This window comes from Onthophagus taurus, chromosome 11 (assembly GCF_036711975.1).
Source record: "Onthophagus taurus isolate NC chromosome 11, IU_Otau_3.0, whole genome shotgun sequence".
Taxonomy (NCBI): domain Eukaryota; kingdom Metazoa; phylum Arthropoda; class Insecta; order Coleoptera; family Scarabaeidae; genus Onthophagus; species Onthophagus taurus.
This window is the reverse complement of record NC_091976.1, coordinates 28316619-28335415: the sequence shown is the minus strand read 5'-3', so window position 1 is coordinate 28335415 and position 18797 is coordinate 28316619. Positions and strand designations below refer to the sequence as shown.

Here is an 18797-nt window from a genome sequence, read left to right as displayed (position 1 = left end):
CTAGATATTGATGTGCTGAGCTTGTACTAAACACTCTTTGAGGATAGCTACTTAACGTGAAAATAACAAGGAAATCTGTAGTTATGTAACGATAAAATCTTCTGATGAAGGTTCTTCATCTTTTCCAATATTCTGCCAATCCTTTGGAGTTCATTGCATCTGTCTTATCTTCTCTCCAGATTCTCTTGGGCTATCCGCCCTATTATGAGCACTCATTCCATGAGTCTTACGCCATCTGTCTTTATGCATTATGTACTTATGTCAATATTAAGTGGTCCTTCCAAGATTCTCGAAGGGCATCTCAATCCAACTGCCAAATAGGTTTTTTGTGAAGAACGTTGATAAATTTAACTCTTCGAAGATGTCTTTTTTGTCGTTCATGTTTCCAATTTCTTTCCCATAAACCTTGTATGGCATATAATGCAGGATTAGATTATTTTTCATGGATTTGTGACATCCTCTTCTGTTGCTGTTTTATAAATTCTCTTTTACACCTTCTTTTTAACACAGTTGAAGAGTTCATTCTTTCCTTCCTATAATTTCAGTAAAACTTAAGAATCTCGTGGCTCATTATGCCCCACAAAATAGCCGCAAATTTGTGCGTACACTATTTAGCTTGCGAGCTGCCTTTCTGCCAAAGTATAGCTTGTTAAAGTGAAAATAACAAGGAAATGTGTAGTTATTTAATGATGAAATCTAGCAAAATAAGTTCTTCATCTTTTCTAGTTACGCCAATACCCTGGAGTAAATTGTATCTGCCATATCTTCTCTCCATATTCTCTTGGACGATTCGCTTCGCTCTATGGTGTAGCATTTATTCCATGACTCTTTCATGCCATCTCTCTGCCGGCATTCTTTTCGCATGTCCTTATGCATTATGTACTTATGTCAATATTACGTGGTCCTTCCAAGAATCTCGAAAGGCATCTCAATCCAGCAGCCAAATATGTTTTTTTTGTGTGAAGAGTTTTTAAAGTTGAAGATCTCTGCTTGGCATAAATGCTGTTGAATAAAAGTGCTGGAGAACTTAAAGATCTCGTGGCTCATCATGTCTCACAGTAACTCCAAAATTTTGTGTCTACACTATCTATCTTGTGAGCTACCTTTTTGCAAAAGTGTAGATTATAGACGTGCTGTGTTTGTACTAAATACTCTTTGAGGGTATCTTCTTAAAGTGAAGGTAACAAGGAAATCTGTAGTTATCTAACGATGAAATTTAAAAAAAATATATCTCCATTTTTCCCAGATATAGCCATATCGATCCTCCTTGTTCTGTTGGGAGAACCAAGGTTCGCCCTATTGTGTGGCACTCATTCCATGACTCTTTTAGGCCATCTGTCTGTTGACATTTTTTTCGCAAGTGTTCCAAGATTCTCGGAGGGCATCTCAATCCAACAGCCAAATAGGCTTTTTGTGAAGAGTTTCTTAATGTTGGAGATCTTCGCTTGGCCTAAATGCTGTAGAATAGAAGTACTGGACTTTTTTGATCTTTCATGTTTTCTAATTTGTTCCCCATAAAGCTTGTAGTTTTTCTTTCAAATTCCATGACTCCTTTAATTCAATCTTGGTTCCATGACTTTATGCATTATGTTCTTATGTCAACTTCCTCTCCTTGTCTTTCTGCAACATCTTTGCCATTTCCATTACATGACTTTGCTCTTAGATTCTACATTTTACCAAAAACAATATATTTAAATTTTTTTTAATGATCAAACAATGAATTGATATAGTCAACTTGTAAAAACCTGTGATGTTATAAAAAGCATGAAGACATTTTCTTTAAAAGAAACCGACTTTTACCTTTAAACAATTAAACAAAAAAAAAAAAAATTCTAATTGTATATTTTTGCATCTTAGAAACTTGCTTAAACTATACATAACCTGTTTAAATTAAATTTGAGAAAACCTACTTTCTCGGAGTACACAAAAAAAAATTAGATAAAAGAATTGAAGTTTTTTTATAAAAATGAAAAAGCTTTTTGTGATTTTTCAAATTGTGGGCTAAAATCGATTTAATAGCTAAAAATGAATATTAAATAATTGTGGTGATTGTAAATTTATCTTTTTACTGCGTTAATTAGACCAGAAAACAAATGAGATTAAAAAATTAATACAAATAATTTTTTGTATTTGTAAATAAATTTACAATAAGTTTCAAATCCAACATAAAATTGAATTTATATTTAAAAAAAAAAATTGTAACCGTTTAGAATTAAATAATTTGTACTGTAATGTATTTAAAGAGAAAAACCTCTAAATTAAGCATAATTGACTTTTAAAAATGCCTTTTTGCTGTGTACGTTTCTTTTGGATGAATTAATATAAACAATGTAAATAAATCTTTTTGTAATATGGAAAAATATGACGCGCGTACCTTGAACAATTATTAAAAAAATCAATTGTTCAAAAAAAATCATTTGTTCAAAAATCGCAACCCTTTGAAGATAAAGGAAATTGATTCCTGTATAGTAAAAGAGTTGGACACACGTAAATTTGTGGTACACATCACAATCCATAGTGCCTCTTGAACAAAAAAAAAAAAAATTAATTAAACGGAACAAAAAATTACTTAAATAAAAAAAATTTAAGCTAAACGGTATTAAAATGCAGCTTACCAAGTGATATATTATAAAAAGTAACTCGATAAACTTCATCTTAGTCATTAAATGTGCAATCTTTTTTTTAATAACTACTATTGTTTTCCTATTTTCGTTTTCTTTTTTACATTTAAAACGTTTAATGAAGATTACGCTGCCTTACAAAATGATTTTTAATGATTTTCTTGTATGAAACTCCTGTATAAATATCTGTAATAATTATTAACAATAAATAGATAGATATTAACTAATTAATAACATTTAGCATTGAAACGAAAAAAAAAAAGAATACTGGAAATAATTAAAAATAACTTAATTTTTTTATTCGAGGAAAAATATTAAAAGGGGTGAAAGGGAATTATAACACTTTTAAAAAAACTTTTATTAATCCTTTTTTCTTTAATTCTCACTGTTTTTTTAAATCTTCTGTAAACTTAAAAGTACATAAAACAAGAAGTATTTATTGATCTTTGATTATCAAATAATTAAAGGAATAATTAAAGACTGCGAAACATTCCGTTATTTATTCGTTTTTTTTAATTAAAATTATATGCTTTATGCACAAGACAAAAAAAAACATATTTTCGCATCATTCGACAAAAAAATTAATAAATAATACACCGAAGAGACACAAACACACGTATGTACTTAATAAAATTAATTATAATCGTAAACAACTAAAAGAAAACTAAAAGTATTATTATTATTATTATCTACAAGTACAGTTTTTTGAAACGAGATTGTGGCCATTGTATAATTGTTTTTTTTTTTCACTCTATTTTAGCGAGATCACATTGTTCAGTATTCAATTAACGGTATATATCCTGTATATATTTATATAAATTAATTAATTAAGTATCATAGGTTGTTAGTTAACTTGTGGCTTCCAATCAAGATGGAACTTCACGGTTTTTAGATACTATTTATTGATTAATTTAAGATACATTCCAAAAAAAAAGAATAATAACAAAAAAAATCTATTACAATTTGAACGAAAAATCGGCGAGAAAGCAAATTTTGTCACAAACAAAAATAATAATGTTAATACTCATTGTGTGAATCATATGTAACGAGACAACTCAAATATAATTTATAAAAACTATTATTATTGTTTATTAATTTATATTAACCTATTAATATCTAGGAGAAATAATATCTTTAACTCTCAGGAAACTTTCTTGTAAAGTCAAAACACCTCATCAAGAACATTTTAAAACCATGAAACCATAAAACCATGCTTTTTAACATTGCCCTGGAAAAGATGATGCAAGACAAATTGCATCAATCTATTTCTCCTAGAAGATTTATGTACCTACTATATTCTACCTACTTAGAAGTGGATCACTATGCCCAACCCAACCCAACAACAAAACCACTTCTGTTGCGGCTGAAAAATCTAGTGGAAACTGATGAAGTTGTTGTTGTGAAGATTTTATGTCCCGGGTGCATTTGAAAACCGTTTCATTTGATGCTGATCAGCATAAAGCAGAAAGAAACTAAAAGGAAAATTTATAAATTCGAGATGTTAATTAGCCATTAATGAGAACAAAACCATCGATACTTCAGAAACCTTTAAGTCCAAATACATGATTTTTTGTTCTTCTACCACTTTAGAATCCACACTGTGACTCCAACAGTTCTTTGTATTGCCTTTTTTGTGCATTATACTACTTGCCAATCTTTTCTGGCTGCCCTTCCCAACTTTATTCTTTTTATAGCATAATATTTGCTTTTATCGTCTTCAGCTAAATATAGATAGATAGATAGCTTAATCCCTAACCTTTTCAATCGGATTATTGGGGAACAAACAACTAAAGATGCAGTGTTGATCTTGAAGGACGAGGATAACCTGCCGAAAGAGGCGATATATAATAAACTGGTTGAGCAGGTCATGAGTTTTAAATATCTTGGCGTCAACATCACAAATAGCAGAAATCTCCGCGAGGAAGTCAAAGCTCAAACAACCAAAGCAACCTAAATATCAGGGTATTTGCGAGATATAATATGGCGAAACAAACACATGACCATACAAAGTAAAATCCGCATATACAAGACCTGCGTATAACTTGTTATTAGTTACGCTGTGGAAACAAGGTCTGAAAACTCTACAACAAAAAGAATCATTCGAACAGCAGAGATGAGGAACCTACGAGCCATAGCAAGCTACACCCTGAGAGACCATAACAGAAGCGAAGAACTCTGCGGTGTCCAAGATATAGTCCGAAGCAAACGTCGTGCATGGAGATTGCCGAAAATTGCAAGGGATCAAACAGACTTCCTCGGCGCCAGCCCACAAGGTGGTATGAAAGCTGGAATTCATCATTCCACGTCTCTAGATTATATAGTACAAGGCAAAGGCTTTAAAAAGAAGAAGAAGTTCCTTCTTTTTTATCTTGTTCTTCTATTAAGTTCTATGCATCTAGTAGCTCCCCAAAATGTTGTATCCATCTCCTCATAGCTTCCACAACATCCGGCAGTACACCTCCTTCCTCACTCATTATTGTCTTTGATATAACTTTACTGTCAGATTATTAATAGCTCGTAAAAATAGTTTCTGATTGTTGTTTCTTGGTTCTCTTCTTTGCATGACTAATTCCTTGATTTTTATTTATTGTTTCTTGTAAACTTAATACGTTGAACACTGCTTTGAAATAAAGGCTATGGATTTTAATATTATTATATTATTTATTTATTAGTTCGAAGTTGATTGAAAAAATTATAAATACGTAATATATTTCGTATTCATATTTTTATCACAGAACACTGATGACAGCCATCACAAGCACAGAATCCACTTGGTCAGTCGTTTTACGATTATACAGGAGTATTAATTCTAGTTTTACACTAGCACTATCACTAGAACTAACACAAGATCTAGAACTAGAATCATTCAGGTTTAGCCGCCTTGAAAGACGTGCGGCTAAACCTGAATGTTTCTAGTTCTAGGTCTATGTTAGTTCTAGTTTTAACTGTTATTTAACGCTAAATTCTTGTACATTTAATTGATCCAAAAATATTTTATTTTGATTTAATCCACTTACCTTGCTTATAATTTCATCCATTTACCAATTTTGAATTAAATACAACCTTTAAATCCAATTAATTATGTGTTTTTCATTAAAAAAAACTTAAATTCAACGTCAATTTTGACAAGTACCTGCAATATTTGGATCTTAATCACCATGGTAACCGAGTCAAGTTGGATAACCTTAAAATAATAAAATTTTATTCCGATTTTTTTATCAATTCTAACCTAATTTTTATTAATTTTAAAACAATTCTCGCATTCATAACTAATTCGTTAATTGTAATTAATTTAAATCGATTCTAATTAAGAGAAATAAATTAAAAATATCTTTTTTTGATTTAATCCACTTACCTTGTTTATAATTCCCTAGATAAACCAATTTTGAGTTAAATACATCCTTTTAAACTAATTAAATAAGACTTTTTCCTTAAAAAAAACTTAAATTCAATTCTATTTTGACAAGCACCTGCAATATTTGGATCTTAATCACCATGGTAACCGAGTCAAGTTGGATAACCTAACAATAATAAAATTATAATCGCTAATATTTCGCTTTATATTTAAATTTTTTTTTATTTTATATCTTTTTTTTATGTTTTTGTGTATTGTTTTTGCTTTGAATACAAACAAAGTTGCTGTTTATTTGAATTAAAAAAAGATATATGAGCGCCATCTATCAATAATTTATTAAGTTATTTAATAATAATATTAGATATTAATAAAAAATGTGAAATAATGCAATCTCTTCCAACTTGTGTGTAAAACAAATATAAATGAAATAGTTCAACAAATGTATTTGTTTCAAATATCAGAAATATTTTTTTTTTAATTTTTAGTTATAATTTACAGGAAACTGTAAATTTAATTTCTTTGACGACACTAAAAAAAAGTTTATTTTTAGCTTTATTCTAAAACAATAAGAAATAGACCTGTCAAGCCCTATATTTCTGTAATCAGAAAAGAATAACGAATTTAATATATTAATCTTATATTTAATCAATTAATCTTTTATTTAATTTATAACTAAGTTAATTTAGTACAAACTTAGTTTCGCTACTGAATATAAGATGTCTCTCGAAAAGTAAGCCATTTTTGAAACATAAAAATAATCTTTATTTTTAAATTTATTTTGTTGGTTTGGTCGGAAATAATTTGAACGGATGTTTTATGAAAAGAAATGCATTGTATGGTATTTATTGGTCAAATATCAAAAGCTACAATTATAAATATAACCTTATAATTTCTTTACACTTAATACTTTTGGTTTTATTTTCTTTTTTATGGATTTTTTATATAATAAAATCTTATATTTATTTGTTGGTTACATTATTTCTTTTTTGTTAGATTAAGATTAAGACACTCTTCTTATTCATTATATCTTCTTATTTATGGATTATAAATTGTAGTAATACTGTCATGTTTAGCAAAAAAAGCACAACGCGATATACTTACGAATAATAACTAAAAATTAAGAAAACGGTCATAACAAAGTAAAAATTAATCTAATACACAAAAAAATAATTTTTTGTTCTTTATCGTCCTTCAGTCTTCGTAACTATAAGTACAAATTAAATTTGATTAACTAGATAAGTAATAAGTTTTATTATCTAACCAAGTTAACAAAGTCTAAGGCTGTAAAAACTACTTACTTCTTTTATACCTATCATATTTATAAGCTAGACACAGCGATACTTTATTAAAAAATAATTATTATTATCTGAGATGTTTACACTTACTTATTCATATATATATAGAGAACTTTGGCTGGAACCAGTACAAGAACAAGCTAATAATTTTTTGGCACGTTTCTTTACATTAATAATAATGATTTTAATGATATATTTTAACATTTACAAAAAGGAAAATGATTTTTTCGTAGTAGTAGGAGATAACATTTTAATTTGAGTATAACTTTTTTTAAGTAAAAGTTTTAATTTTTTTTACAAAGTATTTAGATACACGCAACAATTTTTTCGCTTTTCATTTAAATTGCGTGTACCTAGACATAGTTAATTTTAACATAAATTTTGCAAAAAATGTTTTAAACGGCTGAATATTTCCCAATTTCTATCGATTTCATTTGAACTTGTTTTCCATCGTATTCAGCCATTAAAGTTTTCTTTTCCGGATCGGCGTTGTATTGTTGTTCACGATTTTCTGGACTTAACGGTTCTTTTTCAGCCCTGTAATTATCACAACTTCCATTAAAGTACGAAATTAATTATTTTTAAACATGCCCATGTACATCATGCTTAATTTTTGATTAATTAAACATTATTAAATAAAATCATTCGAGCTTTCATCATGCTTTAACATTTTTAAGAAAATTAAACGAAAAATTGAAGAAAATAATTCATTTTCATGCTTAAATAAACAGATAAAAAAAACGTTGGTTAAAAACGTAAAATTATAATTTTTGATTTCATACGAGTCTTTTTTGAATTTCTTACTCGTTTGTTGAGGCCAACTTAATCGGTTGTGGCAAGTTGAGACAATTTGGATGAGCCGGAGCAGCTTTGTAACTACAATAAGGCAGTGGAAATCGCCAACTGTATAAACTAAAATATCCAACGTACTACTGAACTGTGTGTATAACTCAATGATGAAATAAAAATGTACAACCAAATATTTCAAATCAAAAATGAATGTTTTATGTTCCAAATAAAATTATGAAATAAATTGGATTCAACATAAAATTTAAAAATGTTTTTGTTGTAAATAAAAAAAATTTTCTCATTACCTTGAAACTTTCGAATCATCCTCATCGATTCGTTTAGCTCGAATACACTCACAACAAAAAGCGAGTAATCCAGCTCGATTAATGCAAAAACATAGCCCATCGATGATGATTAAAAGGAGGAAAATTGCTCCAATTACGATCCCGATGATCACCAGGCTGCTTATCGATGTTGTTTCGTGGGGTTGAACAATTTGATCCAGACCTAATTATAAAATAGAAACGAATTAGATTTTCTTTTAAAAAATAATAGTTAAATATATATAAAAAAACAAAGATTGTTTATAAAATATTAGTAGCAGCAGAACATGTTAAAAAAGGTGATTAAGTGCGTGTTTCTTTCATAATAAGATATTGTTTTTAAAAAATAATCGTGAAAAATTGTGCGATGATGAATTTGTGATTGTGATTTTGTATTTGTGATTGTTATTTGGAAAGAATTAAAATTATTATTAATAAAAATTAAAAGGTTTTATGTTTCGAGTACACAGAAATTTCTTTTTTAGCAATTAATAATTTTTTTTCGATATAACTAATAGCTCAGGAGATTACATCTGGCTAATATTAGTTTCCTTCTTAGGGTTCTTGGACTCAATAAGTTCTACAACTCTGCACATGCAAATATTACGTTCTTAAAATCCATACAGTGAAATTCCCCTAACTCGAATTATTAAGGGAGTGGAAGAAAACTTCGAGTTATGGAGAATTCGAGAAAAATTAGTAGAATTTAGTAGAAAAAAATTAGAAATGTACTTTTCTAATACGTATATTTAAAACAGAAACTTTAATACTATTGTAAGTAGAAAATTAATCAATTTTTTTAAAGCTCTTTATCGAAAAAATCTTCTATTAAATGTAAAGAATTATGAATATTATCTGGAACATTCTCTCTTGATAATACAAAGGTTTCAATAAGAGCTTCATCAAATGTAGGCACAGCGATAAGTATTTCATTTTCAAGATTATTATCGCTTTCATCTGATTCTAAAACAATAAGAACATTAGGTTTGTTTTGGTTCTGTAGTTTCTGAGCCAGCGTACATTTGGTTTGATTCTGTAGTCAAAATTACTTACAGAGCGGATTCGAATATTTTATTCTTTGGTAAATTCGACTTATAGAAGTAAAAATTGAAGAAATTCCATAGTGGTTCAGTTCGAGTTACAGAGAAATTCGACTTAAAGAGATAAAAACGAAAATTATTCGACTTAGAGGATAATTCGAGATATACAGGATGTACAAAAAGTATGGAATAATGGTTCTACAGCTTAAACTTCAACTTATATTAAAAAAAGTTTTAAATAAAAATGACTTGAAACTTTTCCGCATATCTTGGCATAGAAATAAAATAAAAATCTTGACGGCAGTCTGAGTTACGACATGGTGAGTGTGTTCTTTAAATGGAACAGCCTGTATATTTTAACGTTTTTGGATTCCTTTTGACAAGGTGTTGCAAAATGCCATAAGGTTTTAATGCTTTAAACTGTAGTGTCTAAAACGTAGCGACAACCAAATTATGGCGTCATTATGGAATAGACAACCTAAGCCTGTACACGATAATCTTAATCGTTCAGTATCGAAATACTTCTTTTGAAATAAACCAATTTGTAGTTGTTGGAACATTTTCTGATATAACATAAGCAAAGGTGTTTGGGCGGGGAATATTTCTAAAAATTTCGTAATGATTTGTTATGAATAGTACTCTATCATTACTTGGACACAATAAATCAACAAGCAATGCTAAAAAGCTACTTTATAGTCGAACATAGTGTTAACCCTTTGTGTCCCAAGAAGTCAAAAATTTTGAATCTTTGTGACAGAATTAAAACGCTATCAAAATACACCCAGTAAAGGCTTTTGGAATCAATTTTAGCAAAATATGCAATCCCCTATTTTCTAAGTATCAAAAAAGATGCTAATTTAAAAATTCCTGGAAGCCGTGTTTATTGAAATTAAGGAATGTAACTTATTCTAAATTAAAGCTCAAAGCTTTCTCTTTAAAATGATGTATAATAATTGTAGGGTTGGATTGGCAAAATATTGACAAAAAAAATGTTTGAAACAAAACTTACATTTTCGTATAACATAAAAGTGTCAAAAAAGATGCTAATTTAAAAATTCCTGGAAGCCGTATTTATTGAAATTAAGGAATGAAACTTATTTTAAATTAAAGCTCAAAGCTTTCTCTTTAAAATGATGTATAATAATAATTGATGGGTTGGATTGGAAAAATATTAAGAAAAAAAAATGCTGAAACAACACTTACATTTAAAAAAGTCAAAAAAGATGCTAATTTAAAAATTCCTGGAAGCCGTGTTTATTGAAATTAAAGAATGAGACTTATTTTAAATTAAACCTCAAAGCTTTCTCTTTAAAATGATGTATAATAATTGTAGGGTTGGATTGGAAAAATATTGACAAAAAAAATGTTGAAACAAAACTTACATTTTCCTATAACTTAAAAGTGTCAAAAAAGATGCTAATTTAAAAATTCCTAGAAGACGTATTTATTGAAATTAAGGAATGAAACTTATTTTAAATTAAAGCTCAAAGCTTTCTCTTTAAAATGATGTATAATAATTGATGGGTTGGATTGGAAAAATATTAAGAAAAAAAATGCTGAAACAACACTTACATTGAAAAAAGTTAAAAAAAATGCTAATTTAAAAATTCCTGGTAGCCGTGTTTATTGAAATTAAGGAATGAGACTTATTCTAAATTAAACCCCAAAGCTTTCTCTTTAAAATGATGTATAATAATTGTTGGGTTGGATTGGAAAAATATTGACAAAAAAAATGTTGAAACAAAACTTACATTTTCCTATAACTTAAAAGTGTCAAAAAAGATACTAATATAAAAATTCCTGGAAGCCGTATTTATTGAAATTAAGGAATGAGACTTATTCTAAATTAAACCTCAAAGGTTTCTCTTTAAAATGATGTATAATAATTGATGGGTTGGATTTGAAAAATATTAAGAAAAAAAATGCTGAAACAACACTTACATTTAAAAAAGTCAAAAAAGTGCTAATTTAAAAATTTCTGGAAGCCGTATTTATTGAAATTAAGGAATGAAACTTATTTTAAATTAAAGCTCAAAGCTTTCTCTTTAAAATGATCTATAATAATTAATGGGTTGGATTGAAAAAATATTGACAAAAAAAATGTTGAAACAAAACTGACATTGTCCTATAACCTAAAAGTGTCAAAAAAGTGCTAATTTAAAAATTTCTGGAAGCCGTATTTACTGAAATTAAGGAATGAAACTTATTTTAAATTAAAGCTCAAAGCTTTCTCTTTAAAATGATGTATAATAATTGATGGGTTGGATAGGAAAAATATTAAGAAAAAAAATGCTGAAACAACACTTACATTTAAAAAAGTCAAAAAAGATGCTAATTTAAAAATTCCTGGAAGCCGTGCTTATTGAAATTAAGGAATGAGACTTATTCTAAAATAAACCTCAAAGCTTTCTCTTTAAAATGATGTATAATAGTTGTTGGGTTGGATTGGAAAAATATTGACAAAAAAAATGTTGAAACAAAACTTACATTTTCCTATAACTTAAAAGTGTCAAAAAAGATGCTAATTTCAAAATTCCTGGAAGCCGTGTTTATTGAAATTAAGGAATGAGACTTATTTTAAATTAAACCTCAAAGCTTTCTCTTTAAAATGATGTATCATAATTGTTGGGTTGGATTGGAAAAATATTGATAAAAAAAATGTTGAAACAAAACTTACATTTTCCTATAACCTAAAAGTGTCAAAAAAGTGCTAATTTAAAAATTTCTGGAAGCCGTGTTTATTGAAATTAAGGAATGAAACTTATTTTAAATTAAAGCTCAAAGCTTTCTCTTTAAAATGATGTATAATAATTGATGGGTTGGATAGGAAAAATATTAAGAAAAAAAATGTTGAAACAACACTTACATTTTAAAAAAGTCAAAAAAGATGCTAATTTAAAAATTCCTGGAAGCCGTGTTTATTGAAATTAAGGAATGAGACTTATTTTAAATTAAAGCTCACACCTAATAACCATTTATCAAAGAGATTTTTGAACAACAAAATTCAACAACACCACTTTTCATTAAACTTCTAACCTCACATCTGGATGAATAAGTGTAAATATACCTAAAAACCCTACAATGAGGATTGCGTCGTTTTTTATACAGATTCTTTCTTGTATAGTAGGAGAATTACAGTCGGGACACAAAGGGTTAAGCAAAAAGGATCACCACTTCATCCAGACGTACAAAAATATATAAGTATATCTGTGATAATTTACTAAAATCTTGTGTGCTAATAATATGATTAGCCGGCTGAATTTAAAATACAAATGACTGTTAAAATTCTACGAACTGGCGCATTTCTCCAAAGCACCTGCATTTCGGACCAAAAATTTGTAACAGACAGCCACGCAAAGATCATGAAATAACTTCTTTTAGTTTAATTCTTTTTAATCAAATGTTAATTAGTTTTCATAGAAATGAAGCACTAAATTACATGAACCCAATTTTCATCAACGTCAACCCAAACGATCGATACCACCAACATGATACCTAAACATCCATAAATCAATTAACATCATTTTCGTTCTCCAAAACCGTCGATGCGTGCCTTCGAAACGGGCGTCGTAACGTCGCTATTACGTATCCGTCGCGTTCGGGTTATTTCGGATAATGCTTTGGGCCGGAGGGATGAGATGATTGATAGCGATATCCGTTGTGTATGGAAACGGCGTGGTGGCGGTTCTTGGTTATGGTGGCTGCAACAACGGTTGTTTGATTGCAGTTACGTCTAATGACAATTAACCTGCAATACATTGAACGATGGGGGCGCCAACGGTATGATGATGGGGTTGGGCGAACAGTTGCAATTGTTACATATATAGTATGTGATTGTGCTTCTAATTGAATTGATTTTGAATTATTTGATTATATCGAATTTTCTGTGCACTCTAAAGTTATAGTTCTTTTTTGATTGAAGCTAATGTTCACGATTATAAATTAATATAATCATATTATTTCAATATCCTCTTTTATAAAAAAAAGAAAATGCTAATCGAAAAACTTTTCGACCAAAAACCATTTTCGCCACTCCACAAAAAGCTAAAAGATAAAAAAAAAGTTCATTGAAAAAAGTGGTCTCCCTTTGATGTTGGTGTTGAAAATCGGAGTTTCGTAATTTCGAACCTGGGTCAGTAAAGTTAAATCGGCGCACTCTTTTGAATAGTGTATTAGTGTAAAACCTCGTGTACCTACAAAAAAAAGGGGGGCATCGAAAACGTTCATTTTGAGGTTCACTTTTTAAAGCTTTAATTCTGCCATTTACATCCTTTTTATGCGCTATAGCGAGGTTATTTCGCTGTAAAACGGAGTTTTAAAACGTTTAAAGCGTTCTTTTTTGCAAAATTTGATTTCGAATAGTAACAATTAATTGTTGTAATATCATAATATGTAGAAACTATAGTTATGAAACTACTATGCACTTGCACTGTCTCATATAAAATGCAACATAGCTTAATTTTAATAGTACAGGTATTGGGTAGTTTTGCAAAGAAAAAGTTTTGCTTGGAAAAAGGAAAAAAACGCACGGCTAAACGCAAATGTTTCTGGTTCTAGGTCTAGTGTTAGTTCTACTTTTCGTTCAATAAAAAAATACCACAATCTAACGCTAAATAACATTTAAAACTAGAACTAAAACTAAACCTAGAACTAGAAACATTCGGGTTTAGCCGCACGTCTCTCAAGACGGCTAAACCCGAATGATTCTAGTTCTAGGTCTAGTGTTAGTTCTAGTGATAGTGCTAGTGCAAATCTAGAACTAGCACTAGACCTAGAACTAGAAACATTCGGGATTAGCCGCACGTCTTTCAAGACGGCTACACACGAATGATTCTAGTTTTAGGTCTTGTGTTAGTTCTAGTGATAGTGTAAAATTAGAACTAACACTGGAACTAGAAACATTCGGGTTTAGCCGCACGTCTCTCAAGACGGCTAAACCCAAATGATTCTAGTTCTAGGTGTTGTGTTAGTTCTAGTGATAGTGCTAGTGCAAAACTAGAACTAACACAGGACCTAGAACTAGAAACATTCAGATTTAGCCGCACGTCTCTCAAGACGGCTAAACCCAAATGATTTCAGTTCTAGGTCTTGTGTTAGTTCTAGTGATAGTGTAAAATTAGAACTAACACTGGAACTAGAAACATTCGGGTTTAGCCGCACGTCTCTCAAGACGGCTAAACCCAAATGATTCTAGTTCTAGGTCTTGTGTTAGTTCTAGTGATAGTGCTAGTGCAAATTTAGAACTAACACTAGACTTAGAACTAGAAACATTTGGATTTAGCCGCACGTCTCTCAAGACGGCTAAACCCAAATGATTCTAGTTCTAGGTCTAGTGTTAATTCTAGTGATAGTGCTAGTGCAAATCTAGAACTAACACTATACCTAGAACTAGAAACATTCGGGTTTAGCCGCACGTCTTTCAAGACGGCTAAACACGAATGATTCTAGTTTTAGGTCTTGTGTTAGTTCTAGTGATAGTGTAAAATTAGAACTAACACTGGAACTAGAAACATTCGGGTTTAGCCGCACGTCTCTCAAGACGGCTAAACCCCAATGATTCTAGTTCTAGGTCTTGTGTTAGTTCTAGTGATAGTGCTAGTGCAAATCTAGAACTAACACTAGACTTAGAACTAGAAACATTCGGATTTAACCGCACGTGTTTCAAGACGGCTAAACCCAAATGATTCTAGTTCTAGGTCTTGTGTTTGTTCTAGTGATAGTGCTAGTGCAAATCTAGAACTAACACTAGACCTAGAACTAGAAAAATTCGGGTTTAGCCGCACGTCTTTCAAAACGGCTAAACACGAATGATTCTAGTTCTAGGTCTTGTGTTAGTTCTAGTGATAGTGCAAAACTAGAACTAACAATGACCTTGCTTTATTTCAAAATAAGTCTTTTGTTACTGAACGATTAAGATTATCATGTACATAATCAGAGATAAAAGAACACAATTTGAATTTTCACTCAAATATTAACATTTCTCTTATTTGGAGAACTCTTCATAAACTGCTTGTGTACCCTAGTAAGTGTCCTGCAGCTAATTATTAAGTGTTCTAGTTATCTCTAGTTAACGTTCAAGCCACACATCAGCAACATTTTTCTGTAAACTTCTGGTTAAGCATGATATGACATTTTGGACACATTTTGGAAAATCTGCCTCTAGATCCTAGACGATTTTACCTTATTTTCAACCATACTTATAATCACCGAAGATATAAAATAGTAGAGGAGCTATTAAAAACATTTAGCACAAGATATCTCTTTGGCATGGCGTCAATGAAGCTTGAAAAATGCTCCTCCATGCTCCTTTCGGATTTGCAAAATTTTTGTCAACAACTAGTTCTAAGATTATCATACATACTCTCAATGGGATTGAGGTTGAGGTTTATATTGTAATTTTTGGGATCATTGTCTTGTTGGAATACCCAAGGAGAGCATAAAGTCTCATGATATTCTCAAGAAAATCTCTTTATGTTTTAATCTATGATTTTTGAATGTGACTCATCATCTATTTCAAGTGATTCTCGTCCAGGTTTATGGCCATTTTATTCTCCTGACTGTAGGCAATGTTGAAAATAGTCCTGGATCCGTCTTTGCATCAAGATATATACATATATCTTGATAGATTATATAATATATAATCTTGGTAATTGCTAATAGGCTGGATTGCTAATTCCTTCTGCCAGATACCGTTTTTGACGTCCCCAAAGTTTTCTGTTTCATCGCCATACAGATTGGTATCCATAATTCTGTTGAACGTTTTGGAATAATCATCAACTATATAATTTCATTTAGATCTCCAAACCATTCTTGGGACCTCTGAAAGATCTCACTCAATCTTCTCGGCGAAATTTTTGTGACTTACTGTACTTGTCTTTATGATAAGCTTCATCTCTCTAACTAGTCCCCTTGTGACAGTCTTGCATTGTATAGCAACAAACACCTTTTCAGACCTCCCTATGGTTCAATAATCTGTGATGGTTGAGGTTATAAGATTAATTTAGATATGGCCAAACATTTAAACACATATCATTAAAGATCTTGGATTTTTTGTCAAAACTCATCATTAATTAGTTACCCCAGACGAAATTGTATCTTTAACTCTTGAATGAAATTCGCCATATTTTTTTGTTCGCTTCTTGACATGTTTCTGCCATGTTACTCTTATAATCAAAAAGATTCTGACTATAATTTCGATCCATTTTCCATGAATTGCTTTTTTTAGTTCACGCAACACACAGCATGGTTTGAAAACGACGCTAATGGATTGCTATTGGTGAAAATGCGCAATTAGGTTGATCATTTTGCTAAATGTTTCCATGAGTTTTGGGCAAAAATCTCTCATCTATATATCTATGTATTGAAACGTCAAAGATTTTTGCTTTTTTATGCTTTACTTATAAAAAAATAAGCAAGCTGTATAAAATTTTGCAAAACAGATTAATATTTTTTTCAAACTTGAGAAATATCTCGATTTTGAGAAGCTAATTTTTACATAATTCCCATCAACTGTAGCGATGGACGTCACATTTTGCAGACTTGTTGGACTTGGTCGTTTAGCAGCTGCGAATCATACATTGAGTCCAAGAACCCGAAGAAGGAAACTAATAATAGCCAGGAGTAATCTCCTGATCTATTAGCTAGAAGAAATTAATTGCTAAAAAAGAAATTTCTGTGTGCTCGAAACATAAAATCTTTTAATTTTTATTGCAAGTAACCTGTATTATAAATATGGTCTAGTGTTAGTTCTACTTTCCGTTCAATAAAAATATATCACAATCAAACGCTAAATAACATTTAAATCTAGAACTAACACTAGACCTAGAACTAGAAACATTCGGATTTAGCCGCACGTCTTTCGAGACGGCTAAACCCAAATGATTCTAGTTCTAGGTCTTTTGTTAGCTCTAGTGATAGTGCAAAACTAGAACTAACACAAGAGCTAGAACTAAAAACATTCGGATTTAGCCGCACGTCTTTCAAGACGGTTAAACCAACTAAATCAGGTCTACTGTTAGTTCTAGTTTTGCACTATCACTAGAACTAACACTAGACCTAGAACTAGAAGCATTCGGATTTAGCCGCACGTCTTTCAAGACGGCTAAACCCGAATGATTCTAGTTCTAGGTCTTTTGTTAGTTCTAGTGATAGTGCAAATCTAGAACTAACACTAGACCTAGAACTATAAACATTCGGATTTAGCCGCACGTCTTTCAAGACGGCTAAACCCGAATGATTCTAGTTCTAGGTCTTTTGTTAGTTCTAGTGATAGTGCAAAACTAGAACTAACACAAGAGCTAGAACTAGAAACATTCGGATTTAGAAGCACGTCTTTCAAGACGGCTAAACCAACTAAATCAGGTCTAGTGTTAGTTCTAGTTTTGCACTATCACTAGAACTAACACTAGACCTAGAACTAGAAACATTCGGATTTAGCCGCACGTCTTTCAAGACGGCTAAACCCGAATGATTCTAGTTCTAGGTCTTATGTTAGTTCTAGTGATAGTGCAAAACTGGAACTAACACAAGAGCTAGAACTACAAACATTCGGATTTAGAAGCACGTCTTTCAAGATGGCTAAACCAACTAAATCAGGTCTAGTGTTAGTTCTAGTTTTGCACTATCACTAGAACTAACACTAGACCTAGAACTAGAAACATTCGGATTTAGCCGCACGTCTTTCAAGACGGCTAAACCCGAATGATTCTAGTTCTAGGTCTTTTGTTAGCTCTAGTGATAGTGCAAAACTAGAACTAACACTAGACTTAGAACTAGAAACATTCGGATTTAGCCGCACGTCTTTCAAGACGGCTAAACCCGAATGATTCTAGTTCTAGGTCTTATGTTAGTTCTAGTGATAGTGCAAAACTACAACTAACACAAGAGCTAGAACTAGAAACATTCGGATTTAGCCGCACGTCTTTCAAGACGGTTAAACCAACTAAATCAGGTCTAGTGTTAGTTCTAGTTTTGCACTATCACTAGAACTAACACTAGACCTAGAACTAGATACATTCGGATTTAGCCGCACGTCTTTCAAGACGGCTAAACCCGAATGATTCTAGTTCTAGGTCTTTTGTTAGCTCTAGTGATAGTGCAAAACTAGAACTAACACTAGACTTAGAACTAGAAACATTCGGATTTAGCCGCACGTCTTTCAAGACGGCTAAACCCGAATGATTCTAGTTCTAAGTCTTATGTTAGTTCTAGTGATAGTGCAAAACTAGAACTAACACAAGAGCTAGAACTAGAAACATTCGGATTTAGAAGCACGTCTTTCAAGACGGCTAAACCAACTAAATCAGGTCTAGTGTTAGTTCTAGTTTTGCACTATCACTAGAACTAACAAAAGACCTAGAACTAGAATCATTCGG

General features: G+C 30.8%; 1 protein-coding gene and 1 long non-coding RNA gene across 4 annotated transcripts in view; both read right to left on the bottom strand.

Moving 5' to 3' along the window:
• Positions 1–5638: 5638 nt before the first annotated feature.
• LOC139432221 (uncharacterized) lies at positions 5639–6160 on the bottom strand. The gene is made up of 2 exons (XR_011642088.1): positions 5977–6160; positions 5639–5805 (listed from the first exon to the last, which is right to left on the bottom strand). It is a non-coding gene; the product is annotated as an uncharacterized lncRNA (long non-coding RNA).
• Positions 6161–6803: 643 nt separating this feature from the next.
• The window catches only part of LOC111423676 (fasciclin-2-like), a 163892-nt gene continuing 151898 nt past the window's right edge, over positions 6804–18797 (bottom strand). The window contains exons 7-9 of one of the 3 annotated variants that reach the window (XM_023056949.2): positions 8366–8567; positions 8076–8183; positions 6804–7808 (exon numbers count right to left, since the gene is read on the bottom strand). In XM_023056949.2, coding sequence (XP_022912717.1) covers positions 7667–7808; positions 8076–8183; positions 8366–8567 — 452 coding nt within the window. In that variant the 3' untranslated portion in view covers positions 6804–7666. The remainder of the gene's footprint in view (positions 7809–8075; positions 8184–8365; positions 8568–18797) is intronic. The other 2 variants (XM_023056950.2, XM_023056951.2) reach the window with 2 other exon arrangements.